This window comes from Chiloscyllium plagiosum, unplaced genomic scaffold (assembly GCF_037043375.1).
Source record: "Chiloscyllium plagiosum isolate Xiang-an unplaced genomic scaffold, Cpla_swu_hap1 HiC_scaffold_6, whole genome shotgun sequence".
Lineage (NCBI taxonomy): Eukaryota > Metazoa > Chordata > Chondrichthyes > Orectolobiformes > Hemiscylliidae > Chiloscyllium > Chiloscyllium plagiosum.
In genome coordinates, this window is record NW_028270144.1 from 75,705,868 (window position 1) to 75,728,596 (window position 22,729).

Here is a 22,729-nt window from a genome sequence, read left to right on the forward strand (position 1 = left end):
CGGTTAGGAAGAAGTACAAAGTAAAAATCGATTTACTCATAGCACTCAACAAATGTTGTGAATATGGGAGTGGCTTGTCAATCTGTACCAAGGATTTGAAAAATTCTAAGCAGAATGCTTAAAGCAGTAACAAAATTCTAACATGTAAACATCTTGGAAAATAGTGACTATGTTATTATCTATTTTCAATTTGAGTGGAAAGAAACAGATTAGCATCAAACTTGATATTAGCTAACCTCTGTGGCATAATTATCAATGGCTTAGAATAATAAACATGGGGGATTAGGGATAAAGAGAGTTAAAATAATAAGCAGAAGGTAATACTTAAGAGGCGGATAGAATGCAGACAAATTCAACTGACTAGATCTAGACTGAAAGTAAGAAAACATCAAAATCAAAATATTCTTTTTAATGATAGAAGGCTCTACGTTGTAAAATGGTAACTGCAGTGTACCTCAAGGCATTTACAATACCAAACAAAAAAAAGCAGGAACAAATAAATAGCCTCTAGTTTGAAGCAAACATTGCTGAGAAGGAACTGACATTGAACCCAAGCAATCCACTCTCATATTAGAAGGAAGCTCCGTGCAAAAGGATTCTGACTGCTCTTAGAGATACTCAAAATAAAGTCTGGTGTAAATGTTATTATTTACATTTTTGTAAATAATATTATAAATGCTAGATCCTGTAACAATCAGTACAGTTACAATTTTGCCAGAATATCCAGACATCTTTCAACACAGAATCCTACAGTCACGTTTGATATGGTAAAAGAAAGCAATAGATTCATCAGTAAAGACAATAGGTCCATTTAAACAAAAAATGGAAAGTTTTTCACTGACTGAAAAAGACAGTTGGAAAAACAGGCAGACCACTATATCTTATGTGCTCTTGGGAGAAAATAACTTCCAATGAAGTGTTGCTACTGTGGAGCCCGCTTGTGAAGGTATAGCTGAAATTAAACCCACCACGAAGGAAATTAGCAAAGTTATTAACTTGCTTTCCATTGGCAAAGCTCCAAAACTGCTGCTCCTACACCACATGAACTGGTCAAGCAAAGAAAACCAGTACTCCTGCACCATCTATGTGAACTTCTCCCAGGCTGGAAGGAGGGTTCAGAGCCTCAACGTGTGAGATGCAAAGACCATGACCCTATACAGCAAAGTGTCTGAAGCATTTGTAACAACTATCAAAGTGAAGTGGGAGATGGCACAGGGCAGGGTGACACTAGGCATACAGATACACAAGATGGCCACTGAGCCATCATTTGGCCACTTGACACATTAGGTGGCTGCCGGAGCACAATGTGAAGACAGACAGCAGAGCAAATATAGACCCTGCCAGGGACCCCAGAATGTCAGCACAATGCACTCACAACCTCGTTAATTAGTTTAAGGCGGGTGGGGGAGAGAATACACAGGAGTAGTGTACACTGTCCGAAGCATCTGGGTCCAGTCAACACCTTTGATAGAAATGCTAACAGCTTGATACAGACTCAATACAGAGTGATGGTAGCCAGGGCTGTAGTTATTGCCCTTCTCAGGGCAAGCGATTAGCACTCATTACTGCAGCAATGGACTTCCACGCAGACACTGAAACGGACAATGACTGTGCTGAAATTAACAAAGGCTGTGCTGGAACTGACAACAACTGCACCAAAACTATTAATGATTCGGCAGTGTATACCATAAACAAACCATGTTACAAAGACAATAACCTCATCACTGACCTATTACTAAAAAATGTATAAAAGTATCTTGACATGTACTCCCGGTCGAGAGAAGACTCGCAGCTGACCACTGTGCTGTTGGTGTCTCTCTCTCTCTCCCAAGAGCTCCGGTATTTCCTTGTACAATAAACTCTGTCCTTGAACCCCGACTCTGACTCAGAGGTTGGTGATTTTCCCCATAACAAAGGCATCACTCTGCTGATCATCATGGGATAAACTGTGTACGGTTACAGATTGTTGTTTAATGTAATCCCAGCGCTAGGCTACATGAGGAATAAGTGCTCACTTGGGAATTTCATACAAGTGGGACTGCAGCGTGGAGGGGGATGTTCAACCTTTTTCAGTATTTACCAGCTGGTGAGTGCTCAAAGTTATCATAGTTGTAGATAGGTAATTGTTGGAGAGTTTTAAGATTTTATTCCTTTAGTCCAGGTCAGTAATCTACTACTGATGAGTTGCAAGTATTATGTTAAACATCTTAACATATTTCATATATCTTACAGACAGCAGTTGTGATATTTCTAATCTAACGTCTAATTAGTGAAATAAAACAGTGTGCAAATGCTTCAACAGCACACAATTGCCAGATAATGACCACCTAAAACAGAAGAGAATCTAATCAATGTTCCTCGACATTCATTGGAATTACCATTGCTGAATCTGCCACTAACATCATCCTGGGAGCTACCACTGACCAGAAACTGAACTAATCATATAAATACTGTGACTACAACAGCAGGTCAGAATCCTGCAGCATATGACATGACTCTCTGGTGTCTGTCCGACATCTTCCAAACCACTCACCACTACCATCTAAAATGGAGTTTGAACATCAGATACATCAAAGAGGGCAGAGGCTTCCAGGAGACAGTCACAGCCATGAGCCTACGTATTTGTGATCTGTTCTTTGTTAAGGTGTGAGAGACTGAGTGAGGCATGGACAAGGACACTGAACGTAGCAATGAAGGAGCCTCAGCAAATGCCCAACAATTCTCCCAGCTTTTGTGGTCAGGAGGAGGGTCTGTGCAAATTGACCAATGGCAGAGGGCCATTCAGGTGGGAGTGGGGTGGGAAGAGGAGAGAGCAAGTATAAAGCAATGTACCTATAATTGGGAACACAGTAGGTTTCGGGGGTAAAAGGGCTGTGAAAATACCCAAGTTGAAGATAGCACAAATCAGGTTGCTAGAACCAGTTGCAACCAGTAACTGTTTCTGCAAAGTTAGTAGTGAGAGGTTCAAGTGATACCAGAAAAATGCTATTTGTGTAACAAAACTAACTGTACAGCTGGATGACCATAAACGATGTAATTGGATTGATGTAAGTGACTTAAACTTGCTGAAGTATAACTGTAATCAAGTGTAACTAACCATGGGAATTTGTGTGCCATCTTCGGATATGTGCAATTCCTCTTTCACATGACCAAACAAATCAGTGAATAAAGAAACTAGAGTCTTGTCTGATTACTGGTGATTGAACCCCCACTTCAGGGGAAGAGGTGCACTGTTCTTTATAGCGAAGCGTATGAAGCCTGAGGGCCAAGGATTTTTCAGAACTAATTCATTCACAGAATGCAGGGTTATGATAATCTCTCTGGGCTGGGGAGGACCAGTCCAGTTGTGGATGTGCATGGATATCAGTAACAACTAAGAAAGAGATTCTGCCATGGAATATGACAGCTAAAGACTAAATACAAAATCAGAACCACAACGTTAATAACCTCTGCATTACTACCTGACTGAATAGTGAAGTGACATAGAGTAGATAGGATCAGAGATAAAGACATAGCTCAAGGGTTGGCTTGAGTGATATGAGCTGTAATTAAGGGGTCCTAGCATCATTACCAGGGGATAAAAGGGACTATTGGCATGATTTCCATTTGAACCACACCTGATACCAGCATTATAAGTCATATAACTAAGGCTTTAGAGAGAAGTTTATGCGAAATGCTAAGGGGATAGTTTATGAGGGGAGATCAAAAAAGTTAAAAAGAGAAAGGACAAAGCAAAAGCATATGGTAGTGATGTAGGTCATGATAAGTAAGCATGCAAATGCAAGAGTGTAGGAGGGAAAAACAGATTGGAAGGAGGGTCTGGGTAAAACGAGGTTTAGAAATTGAAAGACAAGAAAATGAGAAGCAACATAAAAATGTTGCATGTGGTCGCAGGCAAGCTGAATAGGGCAGGACAGGACATGGAGTTTAACAGGAGTAACAGTGCATCAGAGATGAAGGTCCACTTGGAAAATGGTACCATTTGAAAATTAAACTGCAGTCACTATCTGAATGCACATCAGATCTGCAAAATGGATTGAGCTATGTTGGATTCATTATTGCGCAATAAAGCAGGGTTAATCAGTAATTTAAACATAAAAGGTGCACGGGAAATAGTGATCATGATACAATGGACACCACATTAAGTTTGAAAACAACACCGGAGTAGGAGTTGGTCATTTAGCTCTTTTGAGGTTACTCCACCGTTCAAATAAGATCATGGCTAATTCAGTTGTGTTTCAGCTCCACTTCCCGATTGGTACCCTCAACTTCCTTGTCTGTCAAAAAAAGCTATCTAACTCAGCCTGGACTAACTTCGACTGGGTATAAGAATTTCATGCTTTAACAAAACTTAGAAAATTGACAAAAATTGAGAGAAAATAAACTATTTTCAAAAGGATCGTTCTCAGTATTAAGCTCTGACCTGTAGCTTTACTTTCCCCTACAAGAGGGGGCATCCTCTGGCATCTAACCTATCCAAACCCTTCAAGATCCTGCATGTTTCCATAAGGTTACCTCTCAATCTTCTAAGCTCTGATGTATACAGGTCTAACCTGTTCAAAACTTCTCCATAACACAAATCCTTCCCCTTAAGAAAAATCTCTGAACTGCTTCTAAAGCAAAGATGAGTTTTTGGTTTGCATTTTTGTGCTGTCAGAGTCAGGTCTCTGAACATTCAGGGACCAGACAGTTCCAAGTAGATGTTACATTTGAGTACGTTGCTACTGCTGACTGTTCCAAGTTATTGATTATAGCAGTATGATTGAATCCAGCTTGTTTTCCATAGGTTACTCAAAACAATTCAATAGTCACTGAAGAGCAGATCCCAGGTCACAGTTAGTTGGAGAAGATGACAGATGATGACAGAAGTAAGCTCCATGCAGAAAAGAATTGTTGAGCTGTGATCTGAAATGCACCAATATTGGTTGCAGGAGAGATGAGGGAAAACTTGTTCAAAATCAAATGGGACCTGTTGCAGTCACAATTTCTGTTTGATATATTTTGTGTGGTTTTTGAGCATAGTTTGGCTGTTACTAACATTTGCCTCATGCTAATTTTGGGATGCTGGAACACAGTCATTTATTTTTGCATATTATAATCTCATTCTGTCAATAATCTTTGCATATTTATTTGAATAAGTTTTATTTATTAATAAAATTAGTAATCTTTGTTAACTGAAGAAGTCTGCCTAACATGTCCCTATTATTAAACCTAATGCAGCCTGATATTTGATCTGCAGCCTAGTAATATCACTACATTAATGGAAGCCTCTTGTTTGATCTCTCACAGCCTAACAAACTCATTCTTAGGTCTTGGCCAACTCAATAGAATTCTGAATTATGGGGATATGCTAAATTCAATGTTCAAACTGAGTTACTAGAATAGTGAACTGCTCTTTCTAAAGATTTTCACTGCCCCTCCTGCTCCCAGTTAATGGACTAACAAAAAACTGAAATGAAACTCCTGAAATACTGTTACATAAGTAAAATATACAGCTGCTTGAATGGACCAACAGGAAGCCAAGAAAGGAGCGAAAGTGAGGACTGCAGATTCTGGAGATCAGAGTCAAGATTAAAGTGGTGCTGGAAAAGCACAGCAGGTCAGGCAGTATCCTTCATCAGGGCTTTTGCCTGAAACATCAATTTTCCTGCTCTTCGGACGCTGCCTGACCTGCTGTGCTTTTCCAGCACCACTCTAATCTTGACTGAGGAAACCACGAAAGAACTTACCAGAATTCTCTTGCGATCCTTTTCAGACAGGAATTTAACCGGAGGATACTTTTGAGATATGCTGTTGAAAACAAAAAAAAAATGTTCCACAAAGTAAAATGTAGAATGACTAATTCCTCTACATTACCATTGCATTTACATCACTCTTCCTTCGTGTGGTGTATTTTACCTCTCCAAAACAGCAGCTACAGAGATCACTAATAACAAAAAGACAAATCCACTGAGGGTGGATAAACAAATAGAATTTTATGACTTATGGGCTTCTTTATTATTAAACCTCTAGTAAGAAAAGTAACTGCTCATACCAAACAATGGTATTTCTGTATTAAAGTTCAGTATCAGTACATTTGTTCAACAAATTACCAATCTAAATACAGATCTCCAACTTAAATGTCTCAAAGTTCTGAAGTCAATCAAGGCGATTTAGTAAATGGAGGAAGGATATTGGAGTCAAGGAAAGCGTATACAGAAGATTCTCTAGTGGCATGAAGATATAAACTGAGCGTTAACACTAGAAGAGCAAAGTGAAACAAAAAACTTGCATCAAAACAATACTCAGTCACAGCAGCAAAGCTAAAATAATGACATCAGTTGAGTCACTCAACCTATTTCCAGTCAACATCATCTTTGAGATAAGGTTGATCTGCTTTACTACAACAATTCATAACAACGTCTGTCAATCTTATTCTACACCCAAGTTTGTGCTCCACAGAAACTTCCAACCATTTCACTTCTTGTCACTTACATGATCTAAAGTTAATACAAACAAATAAAAACAATATGTACCTTGTTTCTATTTCTTTAATTTTCTCTTTCAAGGGCGCTAAAGCCTGGAAAATGGAAGCATGCCAAAGTCAGCTTTCAAATTATGCATTCTCTCCCACATTGTTAACAATGGCAATTTTGGAAAGAAAAATTACAATATTAAATTTTCTACAGAATTGGCAAAGCAAAAATCATCAAATGAAAAAGCCACACAAGGGTTTCTTGGTTACAATGTTTCAAAACATGAGGATTTCTCTACGTATCTATATGTACCTGAAAACTCATTTATGGAAAAACATTACTATTTATTACATACAACACAAAGCCTTTCCCCACTGCTTAGACAAGTAATTGAGAAAATAAGATAAAGATATTCAGCATAGAGCTCTGTCCATCTGCTTATATTTTCAAAATCATTTAGATATATCTGCCAGGAGTTACATTTTAGGTTTGCTCTTTGTAATGATTGTAAAGAGGTCAGCCAGGTGGATTTCAGAATAAGAGTTCTCTGTTTGGGCCGTTAATCTAGTCCAGTGAAGGAGCCTGGCTGACACACAAACAGGAATATCAGGATCTGTTTACTCAGAGCTGGCTCAGTGTCAAGGACTCTCTATGCATAAATAAAGGGTGACTCTTTTCTTTTACTGGTCTCTGTGGAGTTATTTCAGTGGTGATGAGAGAAAAACATGCTCCTGAAGAAATTCATTCGCAACAGTCATCTTTAATTTGTGGTAAACATTTCTGGTACCATGCCATTATTTGGGAAACAAGACTTGTTTGATCTTGCAGTTTAAGACTGGGCTCAGTAGGTGGAAAAAAATGCATTTTTTTCTCCCCAGGCAATGACTAATTCTCCTAAAGCTTGTGGACCCACAGCTTTTTTGGTTATTAGGAACCTAATTTTCCCTGAGGTACCAGACACCAAAACCTTTCAAGAATTGACAGATTTAGTTCAGGAATATTATGACTCCAAGCCGCCTCTAATTCATTAATGCTGTCGGTTTTATTTAGCAATTCGAGAATCAGAGGAATCCATATCGAGATTTTTGACAAGGTTAAGATGACTGGAAGAGGCACATGACTTTAGTTTAACCCTAAAGGAGATGCTGGGAGACCATTTGGTATGTGGGTCTAATGATATAACCATACAAAAAGGGCCTAGTAGTTGAAGCCCAATAGACTTCAAACAGGCACTGCAACTGGTTTTATCACTGGAAAAAGCAGGAAGTGGAGTATATGAACTGTAGGGTACTCTGATACCCTCACCAGTCCAACTGAAATTGGGGAATACTACTTGAGTGAAGGGAATTACACAGCCTCAGTCAAGACATACTCTGTACAGGTGGACTCTAGGTCAGCCCACAGCAAAACCCTAAAACAAAGCCAAGCCTCAACCAAACAGTTAACATTTTCTTCAGGATTCAGGCCAGCAAGCCATTGTAGTTGCTACTGGTACATGGACTAGAGACAGCAAGAATCCCACTAGATCTAAATTGAGTAAGAGAACTCATTGACTGGTATCCAGAAGACTGCATACCCTGGAAAGTCCACCTACATCTGGTTTAGAATAGTTAAATTGCTTGGTAACATCCAAATCAGAACCAAACGTCTGGTTAAATGGTCACTTGGTTGACGGAGGTTGATACCGGTATGGCTATATCAGCGATTGCAGAACTAGTCTTTAACAAAAATTCAACGTGGACTTCAACCCTTAAATTTGCACAAGATCTCAGCTAAGCTGAGAATCTATACCGGGGAACCTTTACAGATTGAGGATACAACTTCGGTTCTGGTCTCTTATGAGAAGCAACTGGTTCAGTTAGTAAAAAGCTTGGGTGCAAGTTTGATGGGGTGAAATTGGTTCAGAAAGATTCATCTCGACTGATTCAACTTTTTTCAATTAAAAAATGGCTGCCTGAGTAAAATCCTAATTAAAATACCCAGAGGTTTTTCAGGAAGGTCTAAGAATTATCAAAGGAGCCAAGACCACTTTGCATGTTGACCAGGAAGCAATTCCATGATTCTGAAAGGCCCGTGCAGTGTCACTTGCCTTATGAGCAAAATTAGAGGCTGGAAAGCAAAGAAATCATTAAACCAGTAGTTTGTGGAACGGGTAGTATCAGTAATACTGATTGTGAAGCGCGGTTTGCCTTTGTGGGGATTTTAAACAAACAATAAACTGCTTTTAGCAGCTGGATAAATACCCAATCTTTCACGTAGAGCATTTATATGCAAAACTGGCAGAGGGACTATCCATCACGAAGCTGGACACGAGCCATGTATACTTGTAATTGGTGTTAGATAGGGATTCCTAGAAGAAGGCTACAATTAATATACAAAAGGGTTTGTCCCAATATACAAGACTGTCAATTGGGGCATCATCAGTCTGTGCAATCTTTCAGCAGAAGATAGAGAAATTTTTACAAGGTCTACCACAGGTTGCCATTTATCTAGATGCTAATAACAAGGAAGACCAATAAGGAACACTTAGAGAATATGGACATAGTCCTTAGACATTTCTCCCATGTGGGTGTATGTACTCTCCACATGTTTAAAAAAGGCAGACTTGGTGACAGGATACTGGCTTCTTGAGTTATTTCACTCTTGTACCTGGTCAATCCTATGTCAAACCTGGTCCATTCTAGCATTTTTTCTGAAGCTGCTCTTTAGACTTACCCATGGGTTCTGAAGGAATCAGGATGGAAAACATTAGTAACTTGCAACTAAAACTGCATGATTTTGAAATTCAAACAATAAAACCTACCCAAATAAAAAAAAAGTTCTAGGACAGGCACATAGACAGCCCTCCCATAAACCAATGTGTTAAAGTTGAAACTTCAGATTCAAACTATAATGTCAAGTCATGACATGGTAAAGGGGCAGCAATAAGGACTATCAGGGGAGTAAGCTACAGGTTGAATGGACAGGCAAAGAGTCTCCTAGATAGCACATACAGCAACAAACAGGGACAATAATGAAAGTAAGTAAAATAAAAAGACCACCTAAAAGATTCTGCATGTGAGAAGTTAAGGTCATGCCAAGGTACAGAACCAATTATTTAAACCTGCGCAGAAACTGATTCTGATTGCATTCAATTAAATGAGTGGTGCAAATACTAACAGAATTCACCAATTCATATGGGGAGAAGTAACTAATTAAATCATATTTACATAAATATGCTCTATATTCATAAAGGATCTAGAGGCACAGTGGTGATATCCCTAACTTTGAGCCAAAAGGGCGGGTTTGCATGCCATCTGCTCCAGAGATTTGTCATAACACATCTGAACAAGTTAATTAAAAATATCTACTTTATGATTATTAAACCTAAAATGATATTTTCTTGAAGTAGTATACTTGCAACCCAAAAGCAGAACTGCAGTGCAACTTGCATCTTAATTTACAAAAAAGCAAATTTAAGAAAATGAATTCAGATAGCACTCAGATTAATAAATGTCCCAGTTCAAATTCTACTACAGTAAGTTCTGTGTTTCAAAAAAAAAACCTGTCTTTAAAGCTTCCAGATTGTCAGAGAAGCAAACTGGTTATTATAATATTCCCAGAATGGAAACCTGTCGACCCTAACTAGTCTATATGTATTTGGACCATTTTCACACCAGATGAGTTCTGCTTAAGCCTTCAAGGCAAATGAGTGGGATAATATCTTGGTGGTAAAAACATTGACTGCAGATGCTGGAAACCAGATTCTGGATTGGTGGTGCTGGAAGAGCACAGCAGTTCAGGCAGCATCCATGGAGCAGGGAAATCGACGTTTTGGGCAAAAGCCCTTCATCAGGAATAAAGGCAATGGGCCTGAAGCGTGGAGAGAAAATCTAGTGGAGGGTGGGGGTGGGGATGGGGAGAAAGTAGCATAGAGTACAATGGGTGAGTGGGGGAGGGGATGAAGGTGATAGGTCAGGGAGGAGAGGGTGGAATGGATAGGTGGAAAAGGAGATAGGCAGGTAGAACAAGTCCGGACAAGTCGTGAGGACAGTGCTGAGCTGGAAGTTTGGAACTAGGGTGAGGTGGGGGAAGGGGAAATGAGGAAACTGTTGAAGTCCACATTGATGCCTTGGGGTTGAAGTGTTCCAAGGCGGATAATGAGGCGTTCTTCCTCCAGGCGTCTGGTGGTGATGGAGCGGCGGCGAAGGAGGCCCAGGACCTCCATGTCGTCGACAGAGTGGGAGGGGGAGTTGAAATGTTGGGCCACGGGGCGGTGTGGTTGATTGGTGCGGGTGTCCCGGAGATGTTCCCTAAAGCGCTCTGCTAGGAGGCGCCCAGTCTCCCCAATGTAGAGGAGACCACATCGGGAGCAATGGATACAATAAATAATATTAGTGGATGGGCAGGTAAAACTTTGATGGATGTGGAAGGCTCCTTTAGGGCCTTGGATAGAGGTGAAGGAGGTGGTGTGGACACAGGTTTTACAATTCCTGTGGTGGCAGGGGAAAGTGCCAGGATGGGAGGGTGATGTAGGGGGGCGTGGACCGGCCCAGGTAGTCACGGAGGGAACGGTCTTTGTGGAAGGCGGAAAGGGGTGGGGAGGGAAATATATTCCAGGTGGTGGGGTCTTTTTGGAGGTGGCAGAAATGTCGGCGGATAATTAGTCACATTGCAAACACATGGAATCCTTCAGAAAGCTCAAATATCCAGTAAACAAATTACCACTCTCTGTATTTTGGTACTGAACAAAAAGCAATTAACAAACCTCCTCTATTTTCCTTTCAACTTTTTGTTCACCTTCTTCTTGCAAAGACCTATACAAAAGCAAATAGAAAAAAAACCTGTAAATACTTCTTTCAACTCAACCGGCACACTAAATATTCAACTGAATGTTATTGCATTTTTTTCCCCCAGAATTAAAAGATACTACTAAAATAACAACTCTCCTTCAACATTTTAGCAACTAATAACTAACCACAATTTCAAAGTACATTTATACTGTAATCTTCACATAAAAGAAAAACAGTTGAAGCTAAAAGTTGGGGGCTCCGAGTAGGAATTATATCAGCAATTAACACTCAAGCACATTGAATTTGGTAGCATAGTATTACAGAATTGTTGGGGGTCCTCTCATGTCAGTACCCCTACCTCTAAACTAAGAGGCAAAGGTTCAAGTCCCACCTGTTCCACAGATATATAATATATCTAAACAGGTTAATTAGAAAAATAGATTATAGAATTATCATGGTGCAGAAAGGGACTGCTTGCTCATTGTGCCTGCACAACAGTAGTTACAAGACCTCTTCAAAAACATAGCCACATGAACTTTGCATCAAGTTCAACAAGTCTTATTTGTCTGAGGCTGTATTTAGTTCTGCTTGAGTGCTGCTTAACTAAACAGATGATTTGGAGCTGGGTAAAAAAGGAGTTACAAGGGGTAAGTAGTAATTAAACCATTTCAAGGCTAATTTTCAAGCTAAATTGGTTCTTTAATCTATTAACTAAAAGCTGCTATGTTTGACTGGGTGTAGTTTTAGTTGTATTTCTAAAACCAGAGACAGCTGGTTCACCCTCAGATGAAGCTGGTTAACTGAGCAACTGGTCTGATCCAGTTCAGAAGCATTGTTGTTGAGCCCTATAAAAAGGAGGCAATGGTGGTGCTGCTTGGCTAAATGAGACTGCTTTGGAGTTGGGTGAACACAGGGAATAGGTGAAGTTGAAATGATAAAGTATTGGGGAAGCAACAGTTAGAAGTTTTGCTGAATCAACAATGTACCATAAATTTTAAAATGTGCGTCTGTGTCTGCACAAGTTGAAGGTTGCAGCTGGGGCTTGAGCTACTTCCTCTACTTGCAGCATTGTTAGCTGCACTGTTTATGACCCATGTGACAAGTATGGGTTGAGAGATGAGAGCTATAAACTGTACTGCTTTTATGCTATACACAAAGGTCTGACAAGAGCCCATCAAGTGAGAACTTGACTGTTACTCTGGTGTTAACTCTGGACCTCTTGCTGGCCAAGCTAAAATAGGAGGTTAATTAAAGTTTTGCGTGGTCTGGAACTTGAGTCAACATTTTGGTACTATGTTGTGGATGCCAACAGTAGAACTCTTACTCTGGGCTGAATAAGTGAGAGTTTGAATTGGGCATTAGTAATAGGGTTCCCCGAGGTATTTTACGTCAGACCACTCCTTGTGTTCTGCCCATTGTCCAATGAGACTGGTACCTTTTGAAGGGACTGAGTAAACTACCTGGACAAGGATTACAAGGTAAGAAAGTATTTTTTACAAGGTTGCTCTAGGTTGCTGTGGGGTATCATTGGCTATTCTACATTCTTTACTGAGACAGTTGGGACTGGGGACCACGGTCAGGAAAGTGGTTGCCACTACCTGACTGATTCGGTTTGGAAAGCTGCTTCCTTTAAATATGGCTGGCTGAAATTATGATACAATATGAGGACGAGGGAAGGCTTGGTAAATTTCTCAACCACCTCTGCAATATTCATTATGGCCAGTTGAAACTTGTTTATAGTAGAGCAAGGGAGTATAATGGGACAATCCCTCTAGATAACTAGAAAGGGAACTCCCCTTCAGAACTTGAGAATACCTGATCAGGAAAATGACTTCCTGAAGTTAAATGCTGCACATAAACTATCCAGGGGACAAATGGGCAGTACCTGGGATGTGAACAGGCAGTTAACCTGTTTAATTACTACTTGGAATAGAAATTGTTGGGTAAAAGTGGAAATCTTCCATTAAAGAATGGAAAGATATTACTGATAGTAAATGGAAAGATACCTTGGTCATTTGGAGTAATTGCATGGGATAGAGGTAGGTACAGCAGATGGAACTCCCAAAAGCTGGGAGATGTTAAAAGCTGACTGCTTTTTCACCTTCAGTCTACCCATTCACAAACAGGAGAAAGTGTAAAGACACCAAGACTGAGAAAACTAGACAAGGAGGGTTAAAGCATAGTGTTGTAACAAGAATCTAAGTTCTAATCGGGATCCCAAGCCTATATCTGGCATACCAACACTGTTTGAGGGAAATGATACCAATAGAGATGAGGAATGGGACATTACCCTAGATTGTCAGAACCTCCCGTAGACCCACCGTATCAGGCTCCCGAAGGATCCCGTGTGGCTGAACAGGTAAAAATAAAAAACAGAAAACCGGTACCATCTGAGCTTTGTACTGGGGTTAGTGGACTCCAAATTGGTCCCCAATTGTGGTTTCCAATATCGCAGTTACCAAACCCCACAGCCGCTGATGACTATCAGGAACCAACAATTGGAGTTTGTCCCTTGGAAGCCCCAAGTAATGAGAATGACAATGAATCAAGCCCCAGATCATAAGGAAAAACCAGCCCAATTTGCTCAGTGTCCCCGAAGGACAGTTCAAATACAAAATGCCACCCAAGATCGGTTTGCACTGTGCTGTACAATTTTATCACCTGAAGTGACTAAATGGCAGGAATAAATCTGTCATGGTGACAGAAGGAGATCTGTTTGAAAGATTTCCCTTCACTGATGCCCAGACAAACCATCTGGTTCAGTTGTTAGAACGAGCCTTACAACAACCTGTAACATTAAAATACTGGAGTGCAGACCCAAACCTGGAGAGTCAGGAGGTGACTACTGGGAGTGGTTTGTTGTGTATTATAGAACATTTGTGGCTTATCAAGCCTTCAATCGAGGATCACTGCTATGACTTTGCAGTGCATTCCTTCTGGTGTGACTGACTTCATTTAGGCAAACAATATGAACTAGTCTGAGAATTTCTGGTCGCAAATGAGGTGAGCAGTGGTCCACTACTGGAATGGATAGAACTAATGCAAAACATGAGCCAAGTTAGACGTAAAAACTGAATGTGTCCTGCAACCTGATGGGCGGCACAGTGGTTAGCACTGCTGCCTCACAGCGCCAGAGACCTGGGTTCAATTCCTGCCTCAGACGACTCTGTGGAGTTTGCACGTTCTCCCCGTGTCTGCGTGGGTTTCCTCCAGGTGCTCCGGTTTCCTCCCACAATCTAAAAATGTGCAGGTTAGGTGAATTGGCCATGCTAAATTGCCCATAGTGTTAGGTGAAGGGGTAAATGTAAGGGAATGCGTCTGGTTGGGTTACGCTTCGGCGGGTCAGTGTGGACTTGTTGGGCCGAAGGGCCTGTTTCCATGCTGTAAGTAATCTAATCGAATCTAACCTAGTGATCGCTTTATGGTGGTCACATTGCAGGTGAGGATTACACTGGCAGATAGGGAATGGGTGACTATCAGAGGAAGTAAAAGGCTCTGGAAGAAAGTGCACCGACTTGTGGTCATTCCCCTTATTCTGCTTTGGAGACTTTTGGATATGGGGGGGGGTTTGCTACTGACATGGGGAATTCAACACTAAGGGATACAGACATTCACTTGTGGCTGCAGATGTGAATCCCAGATGGTATGTTACCTCACTGATGCCAGGCTCAGGGATGTATCAGAGTGGCTGCAGGACATTGTGGAGTGGGAGAGTGAACAGCTGGTAGTCATGGTACACCTAGGTAAAAATTCTCTAGGTAAACAAATAGATGAATATGTGAAAGCTGACTATTAGAAGCCTGGAGATAAATCACTGCAGGATGTCGAACACAGTAATCTCAGGATTCCTCCCAGCATCACATACTAGTGACAGCAAAAATAAGAGGATACATCAGATGAATGCGTGGCTGGAGAAATGGTGTACCAGACAGGGGTTTAGATTCTTGAGGCATTAGGACTGTTTCTGGGGAAGGTGGGGCCTGTACAGCTTGACAGATTGAGCCTGGGCAGAGCTAGGGCAAATAACCCTGTGGTGGTTTTCTCTGTTCCACTGGGAAAGTGTTAAACTAGTACGGAAGGAATGGGAAGCAACATGTAGACTTAGATGGGCCAGGACTCTATCAGGATAATGGGAGGTACAGCATTAGTGATGTAGTCAGTGACATGAAAGATCAAAGGAGAATTAAAAATCATCCAGTAAAGGAAATTGATGGGTTGAGCTGTTTATACTTCAATGCAAGGGCACTACAAACAAGGCAGATGAATTAAGGGCACGGATACATGGCAGTACTGACATTGCTAACAAACTAGGCTAAAGGGGCAAAATTCAGGCAGTTAGGTGACAAAAGAGATGGTAGCAGTATTGGTTTAAGAATAATTCAGAGTGAAGAGATGCAGTACTAAGCAAATGACATTTTGGGTTGCTTGGAAGTAAGGTCAATCACACCACTGGGAATATACTATAGAATCGCTCAGTAAGGGAGGTAGAAGAACATACTTGTACACAAATTTCTGTGTAGGAATGTGGGCAATAATAGTAGGAGACTTTAACTATCCCAGTATCAACTGGCTTTCTGACAATATACAAATGAATTATGTGCGGAAAAAAATCACATAATCTATTCAAGACTTTTTGAACAAAACAACAAGGCCAATGAGAGAAGACAAAACTCTGGATTTCATTCTGGGGAGGTGAAAATGAACATGTGAATGAAGTGACAGTGGGCAGCCATATCAGGGATAGTGACCACAATTCAATTAGATTTAATATGAAAAAGGGACAAATCAGGAGTGACCGTTCTAAACTGGGGAAGGGCAAATTTTAACTGAAGTGGACTGATTAAGACTGCTAAAGGATATGTGGTATATCAGTGGGAGACTGTGTTCAAAAACCAGGGATCATCGATTCAAGTTAAGTGGCAGAAGGATTTGAGGGGATGCAAGGATTTTTTACTTAGAAGATGATGGGTGTTTAAAATTAACTGCCTGAGTTGTTGGGACTCAGAAACCCCTACTTTCTTCAAGACATAACTGGATCTTAAGTGCTGTCAGCTGCAGGGCTGTGTGCAAGAAGACAGGATTAAAAAGGGCATCTAGTGTCTTTGGGTCAATATGGATAAGATGAGCTAAATGGTCTCCTGTGCTGCTTCATTTCTACGGTTTTACAGAGATGACATGTTATGACTATATAAATTAACCCATTTGGCAAATGTCCAAACTGCTCTGCTGATCAAGTCAGCAAGTACAGTGAAAACCTGAAGTACGTCAATCTGCCGAAAGGCATCAACAGTTTAACTTGTAACCCTTTCATATCAGTAGTTTTCTATTGATTGGTGGAGTAGCAGATAGTGAAGGGGACTGTCCGAATACAGAATATAGATAGATTGGAGAGTTGGGCAGAGAAATGGCAGATGGAGTTCAATCTGGGCAAATGAAAGGTGATGCATTTTGGAAGATCTAATTCAAGAATGAACTATACAGTAAATGGAAAAGTCCTTGGGAAAATTGAAGAACAGAGACCTGGGTGTTCAAGTCCATTGTACCCTCAAAGTGGTAATGGAGTGGTCAAGAAGGCATTCTGCATGCTTTCCTTCATCAGACAGGATATTGAGTACAAGAGTTGGTAGATCATATCACAGTTGTATAAGACTTTGGTTCAGCCACATTTGGAATACTGCATACAGTTCTGGTTGCCACATTACCAAAGTATGAGGAGAAAGTGAGGACCACAGATGCTGGAGATCAAAACTTAAAAATGTGTCGCTGAAAAAGCGCAGCAGGACAGGCAGCATCAAAGGAACAGGAGAATCGACGTTTTGGGCATAAGTCCTTCAAAGTTTGAGAAGACTTGTAGCTCGGGTGCTCATTGTTGTGGTTCTGTTCGCCGAGCTGGGAATTTGTGTCGCAGACGTTTCGTCCCGTCTAGGTGACATCCTCAGTGCTTGGGAGCCTCCTGTGAAGCGCTTCTGTGATCTTTCCTCCGGCATTTGTAGTGGTTTGAATCTGCCGCTTCCTGTTGTCAGTTCCAGCTGTCCATTACAGTGGTCAGTACGTTGGGTCCAGGTCGATGTGCTTATTGATTGAATTGGTGGATGAGTGCCATGCCTCTAGGAATTCCCTGGCAGTTCTCTGTTTGGCTTGTCCTATAATAGTAGTGTTGTCCCAGTCAAATTCATGTTGCTTGTCATCTGCGTGTGACTACTAAGGATAGCTGGTCGTGTCGTTTCGTGGCTAGTTGGTGTTCATGGATGCAGATCATTAGCTGTCTTCCTGTTTGTCCTATGTATGTTTTGTGCAGTCCTTGCATGGGATTTTGTACACTACATTGGTTTTGCTCAGGCTGGGTATCAGGTCCTTCGTTCTGGTGAGTTGTTCTCGGAGATTGGCTGTTGGTTTGTGTGCTGTTAGAGTCCTAGTGGTCGCAGTAGTCTGGCTGTCAGTTCGGAAATGCTCTTGATGTATGGTAGCGTGGCTAGTCCTTTGGGTTGCGGCATGTCCTCGTTCCATTGTCTTTCCCTTAGACATCTGTTGATGAAGTTGCGGGGGTATTCGTTTTTGGCGAATACATTGTAGAGGTGTTCTTCTTCCACTTTTTGCAGTTCTGGTGTGCTGCAGTGTGTTGTGGCCCTTTTGAATAGTGTCTTGATGCAACTTCTTTTGTGTGTGTTGGGGTGGTTGCTTTCATAGACCAAGTCCTGAACTATGTGTGTGGCTTTCCTGTGTACCTTTGTGGTGAATTCTCCGTTTGGTGTTCTCTGTACCATCACGTCGAGGAATGGGAGTTGGTTGTCCTTTTCTTCCTCTCTAGTGAATCTGATTCCTGTGAGTGTGGCGTTGATAATCCGGAGTGTGTTCTCTATTTCTGTGTTTTTAATGATGACAAAGGTGTCATCAACGTATCTGACCCAGAGTTTGGGTTGAATTTGTGGTAAGACTGTTTGTTCTAACCTTTGCATTACTGCTTCTATGAGTCCCGAGATCGGTGAGCCCATGGGTGTTCCGTTGATTTGTTCGTATATCTGGTTGTTGAATGTGAAGTGTTGTGAGGCACAAGTCCAGTAGTTTAAGTATGCCGTCTTTGTTGATAGGTTCAACGTCCTGTTGTCTGTTCTGTATGTCCAGCAGGTTGGCTATTGTTTCTCTGGCTAGGGTTTTGTCAATAGAGGTGAACAGTGCCGTTACGTCGAATGAGACCATGGTTTCTTCCTTGTCTATGTGTGTATTTCTGATGATGTCCAAGAATTCCTGTGTTGATTGTATAAAGTGTCTGGATCCACTGATCAGGTGTTTCAGTTTCTGCTGTAGTCTTTAGCCAGTTTGTGAGATGGTGTCCCTGGTAGTGATACTATGGGTCTGAGTGGGATGTCTGGTTTGTGCACTTTAGGTAGTCCATAGAATCTGGGGGTGTTGTTGCTTTCAGGTTTCATTCTTTGTTGGTCCGACCTGGTTATCTGACCGTTTTTTTGTAGATTCCTCAGTGTGTTATTTATCCTATTGGTGAGCTGTGGGGTGGGGTCAAGCTCCCTCTCTTGGTAGGTGTTGGTATCTGCAAGTAGTTGTTGTGCTTTTTGGGTGTATTCTGCTTTGTCCAGGATGACTGTCATTCTGCCTTTGTCTGCTGGTAGTATGATTATGTTCTTATCGTTTTTTAGTGATTTTAGTGCTTCCCTCTCCTTGGTGTCCTGAACTATGAAAGCAACCACCCCAACACACACAAACGAAGTTGCATCAAGACACTATTCAAAAGGGCCACAACACACTGCAGCACACCAGAACTGCAAAAAGAGGAAGAGGAACACCTGTACAAGGTATTCGCCAAAAACGGATACCCGCGCAATTTCATCAACAGATGACTAAGAGAAAGACAATGGAAAGAGGACATGCCGCAACCCAAAGGACTAGCCACACTACCTTACATCAAGAACATCTCTGAACTGACAGCCAGACTACTGCGACCACTAGGACTTATAACAGCACACAAACCAACAGCCACACTCAGACAACAACTCACCAGAACGAAGGACCCGATACATGAGCAAAAGTAATGTAGTGTACAAAATCCCATGCAAGGACTGCACAAAACACTATATAGGACAAACAGGAAGACAGCTAACGATTGGCATCCATGAACATCAACTAGCCACGAAACGACACGACCAGCTATCCCTAGTAGCCACACACGCAGACAACAAGCAACATGAATTCGACTGGGACAACACTACTATTATAGGGCAAGCCAAACAAAGAACAGCCAGGGAATTCCTAGAAGCATGGCACTCATCCACAAACTCCATCAACAAACACATCGACCTGGACCCAATATACCGGCCACTACAGCGGACAACTGAAACTGCCAACCAGAAGCGGCAGGGACAGGCCACTACAAATGCCGGATGAAACACCACAGAAGCGCTTCACAGGGGGCTCCCAAGCACTGAGGATGTCACCTAGACAGGGGACGAAACGTTTGCAACAAAAACTTCCAACTCGGCGAACAGAACCACAACAATGTAAAGTGTGTTGTGAGGCACAGGTCCAGTAGTTTGAGTATGCCGTCTTTGTTGATAGGTTCAACGTCCTGTTGTCTGTTCTGTATGTCCAGCAGGTTGGCTATTGTTTCTCTGGCTAGGGTTTTGTTGATAGAGGTGAACAGTGCCGTTACATCGAATGAGACCATGTCCCCGCTGATCAGGTGTTTGAGTTTCTGCTGTAGTTCTTTAGCCAGTTTGTGTGATGGTGTCCCTGGTAGTGATACTGTGGGTCTGAGTGGATCTGATCAGTGGATCCAGACACTCTATACAATCAACACAGGAATTCTTGGACATCAGAAATATACACAGACTAGGAAGAAACCATGGTCTCATTCAATGTAATGGCACTGTTCACCTCTATCAACAAACCCTAGCCAGAGAAACAATAGCCAACCTGCTGGACATACAGAACAGATAACAGGACGTTGAACCTATCAACAAAGACGGCATACTCAAACTACTGGACCTGTGCCTCACAACACACTTCACATTCAACAACCAAACATATGAACAAATCAACGGCTCACCCATCTCTGGATTCATAGCCGAAGCGGTAATGCAAAGATTAGAACGAACAGTCTTACCACAAATTCAACCCAAACTCTGGGTCAGATACGTTGATGACACCTTTGTAATCATTAAAAACACAGAAATAGAGAACACACTCCGGATTATCAACGCCACACTCACAGGAATCCGATTCACGAGAGAGGAAGAAAAGGACAACCAACTCCCATTCCTAGACGTGATGGTACAGCGAACACCGAACGGAGAATTCACCACAAAGGTACACAGGAAAGCCACACACATAGTTCAGGACTTGGTCTATGAAAGCAACCACCCCAACACACACAAAAGAAGTTGCATCAAGACACTATTCAAAAGGGCCACAACACACTGCAGCACACCAGAACTGCAAAAAGAGGAAGAAGAACACCTCTACAATGTATTCGCCAAAAACGGATACCCGTGCAATTTCATCAACAGATGTCTAAGGGAAAGACAATGGAACGAGGACATGCCATAACCCAAAGGACTAGCCACGCTACCATACATCAAGAGCATTTCCGAACTGACAGCCAGACTACTGCGACCACTAGGACTCTTAACAGCACACAAACCAACAACCACTCTCAGACAACTCATCAGAACAAAGGACCCGATACCCAGCAAAACCAACGTAGTGTACGAAATCCCATGCAAGGACTGCACAAACACTACATAGGACAAATAGGAAGACAGCTAACGATCTGCATCCATGAACACCAACTAGCCACGAAACGACACGACCAGCTATCCTTAGTAGCCACACGCAGATGACAAGCAACATGAATTTGACTGGGACAACACTACTATTATAGGACAAGCCAAACAGAGAACAGTCAGGGAATTCCTAGAGGCATGGCACTCATCCACAGATTCAATCAATAAGCACATCGACCTGGACCCAATGTACCGACCACTGCAATGGACAGCTGGAACTGACAACTGGAAGCGGCAGATTCAAATCACTACAAATGCCGGAGGAAAGATCACAGAAGCGCTTCACAGGAGGCTCCCAAGCACTGAGATGTCACCTAGACAGGGGACGAAACATCTGCAACACAAATTCCCAGCTCGGTGAACAGAACCACAGCATATTCCCTTCTTCAGGAATGAGGACATGCTTGAAGAAACATGCTTATGCCCAAAACGTCAATTCTCCTGTTCCTTTGATGCTGCCTGACCTGCTGTGCTTTTCCCGCAACACATTTTTAAGCCCACATTACCAAAGTATGTGGATCTTTGGACAGGGAACAGAGAATGTTCACTAGGATGTTACCTGGTATGGAGGGCTCACTCTATGAAGAATTTGAGTAGATTATGATGAGTTTACATTGGAATAATGGAGGTTGAGGGGGGACCTAATTGAGGTCTACAAAAGCATGAGAGATATAGACACACGGTGGATAGCAAGAAGCTTTTTCCCCCAGAGTGGGGAACTCAATTACTAGGGGGTCACAAGTTCAAAGTGAGGGGAAAAGTTTTTAAAGGAGATATACATGGAAAGTTCTTTTCGTGGTGGGTGCCTGGAACGCATTGTCAGTGGAAGTGGTAAAGGGGGCCACAATAGTGTCACTTTGACAGATAAATAAAAGAATGGTTGTAGGTTTGCTCACTGAGTTGGAAGGTTCATTTTCAGATGTTTTATCACCATACTAGGTAACAACAGTGAGAATCTGGTGAAGCACTGGTGTTAGTGACCCACTTTCTATTTGTGTTTTAGGTTTCCTTGGGTTGGTGATGTCATTTGTATTATTTACAAAAAAAAATGATAAATGTAAAAGAACAAGCAAAACTAATGTCATTTACAAAATACCGTGCAAGAACTGTAACAAACACTACATTGGACAAACAGGCAGAAAATAGCCACCAGGATACATGAACATCAACTAGTCACAAAATGACATGACCACTCTCACTAGTATCCTTATGTACAGATGAGGAAGGAGACCACTTTGACTGGGACAACACATCCATCCTAGGACAAGACAAAAAGCACGAGAATTCTGAGAAGCATGGCATTCCAACCAGAACTATCAACAAACACATCAACATGGATCCCATTTACCACCCTCTGAGGAAAAAGAACAGGAACTGACACCATAACAGGAATTTATATCATCAACCCAAGGAAACCTAATCACATAAATAGAAAGTGGGTCACTAACACCAGTACGTCACTGGTGGCTCACTGATGTTACCTAGTATGTTGACAAAATATCTGAAAGTGAACCTTCCAGCTCAGCAAGCAAACTTGCCTCCAGAACTTCAACCTGAGCTAGAAATCTCTTCAAAACTCACTAGATACATGAATGGGCAGGGAGCAGAGCTCCTTTAGAAAATAGGCAATAGGTTTCAGTAGAGGATCTGGATCGACACTGGCTTGGAGGGCCAAAGGGCCTGTTCTTGTGTTGTAATTTTCTTTGTT

The 22,729-nt window shown here is 41.7% G+C and overlaps 1 protein-coding gene across 2 annotated transcripts in view; it reads right to left on the reverse strand.

Annotated features, from left to right (window-relative positions):
- Positions 1-22,729, reverse strand: part of uxs1 (UDP-glucuronate decarboxylase 1) — a 75,471-nt gene that overhangs the window by 37,707 nt on the left and 15,035 nt on the right. For both annotated transcript variants that reach the window (XM_043691759.2, XM_043691758.2), the window contains exons 3-5: positions 11,203-11,251; positions 6,516-6,559; positions 5,730-5,790 (exon numbers count right to left, since the gene is read on the reverse strand). In XM_043691759.2, coding sequence (XP_043547694.2) covers positions 5,730-5,790; positions 6,516-6,559; positions 11,203-11,251 — 154 coding nt within the window. The remainder of the gene's footprint in view (positions 1-5,729; positions 5,791-6,515; positions 6,560-11,202; positions 11,252-22,729) is intronic.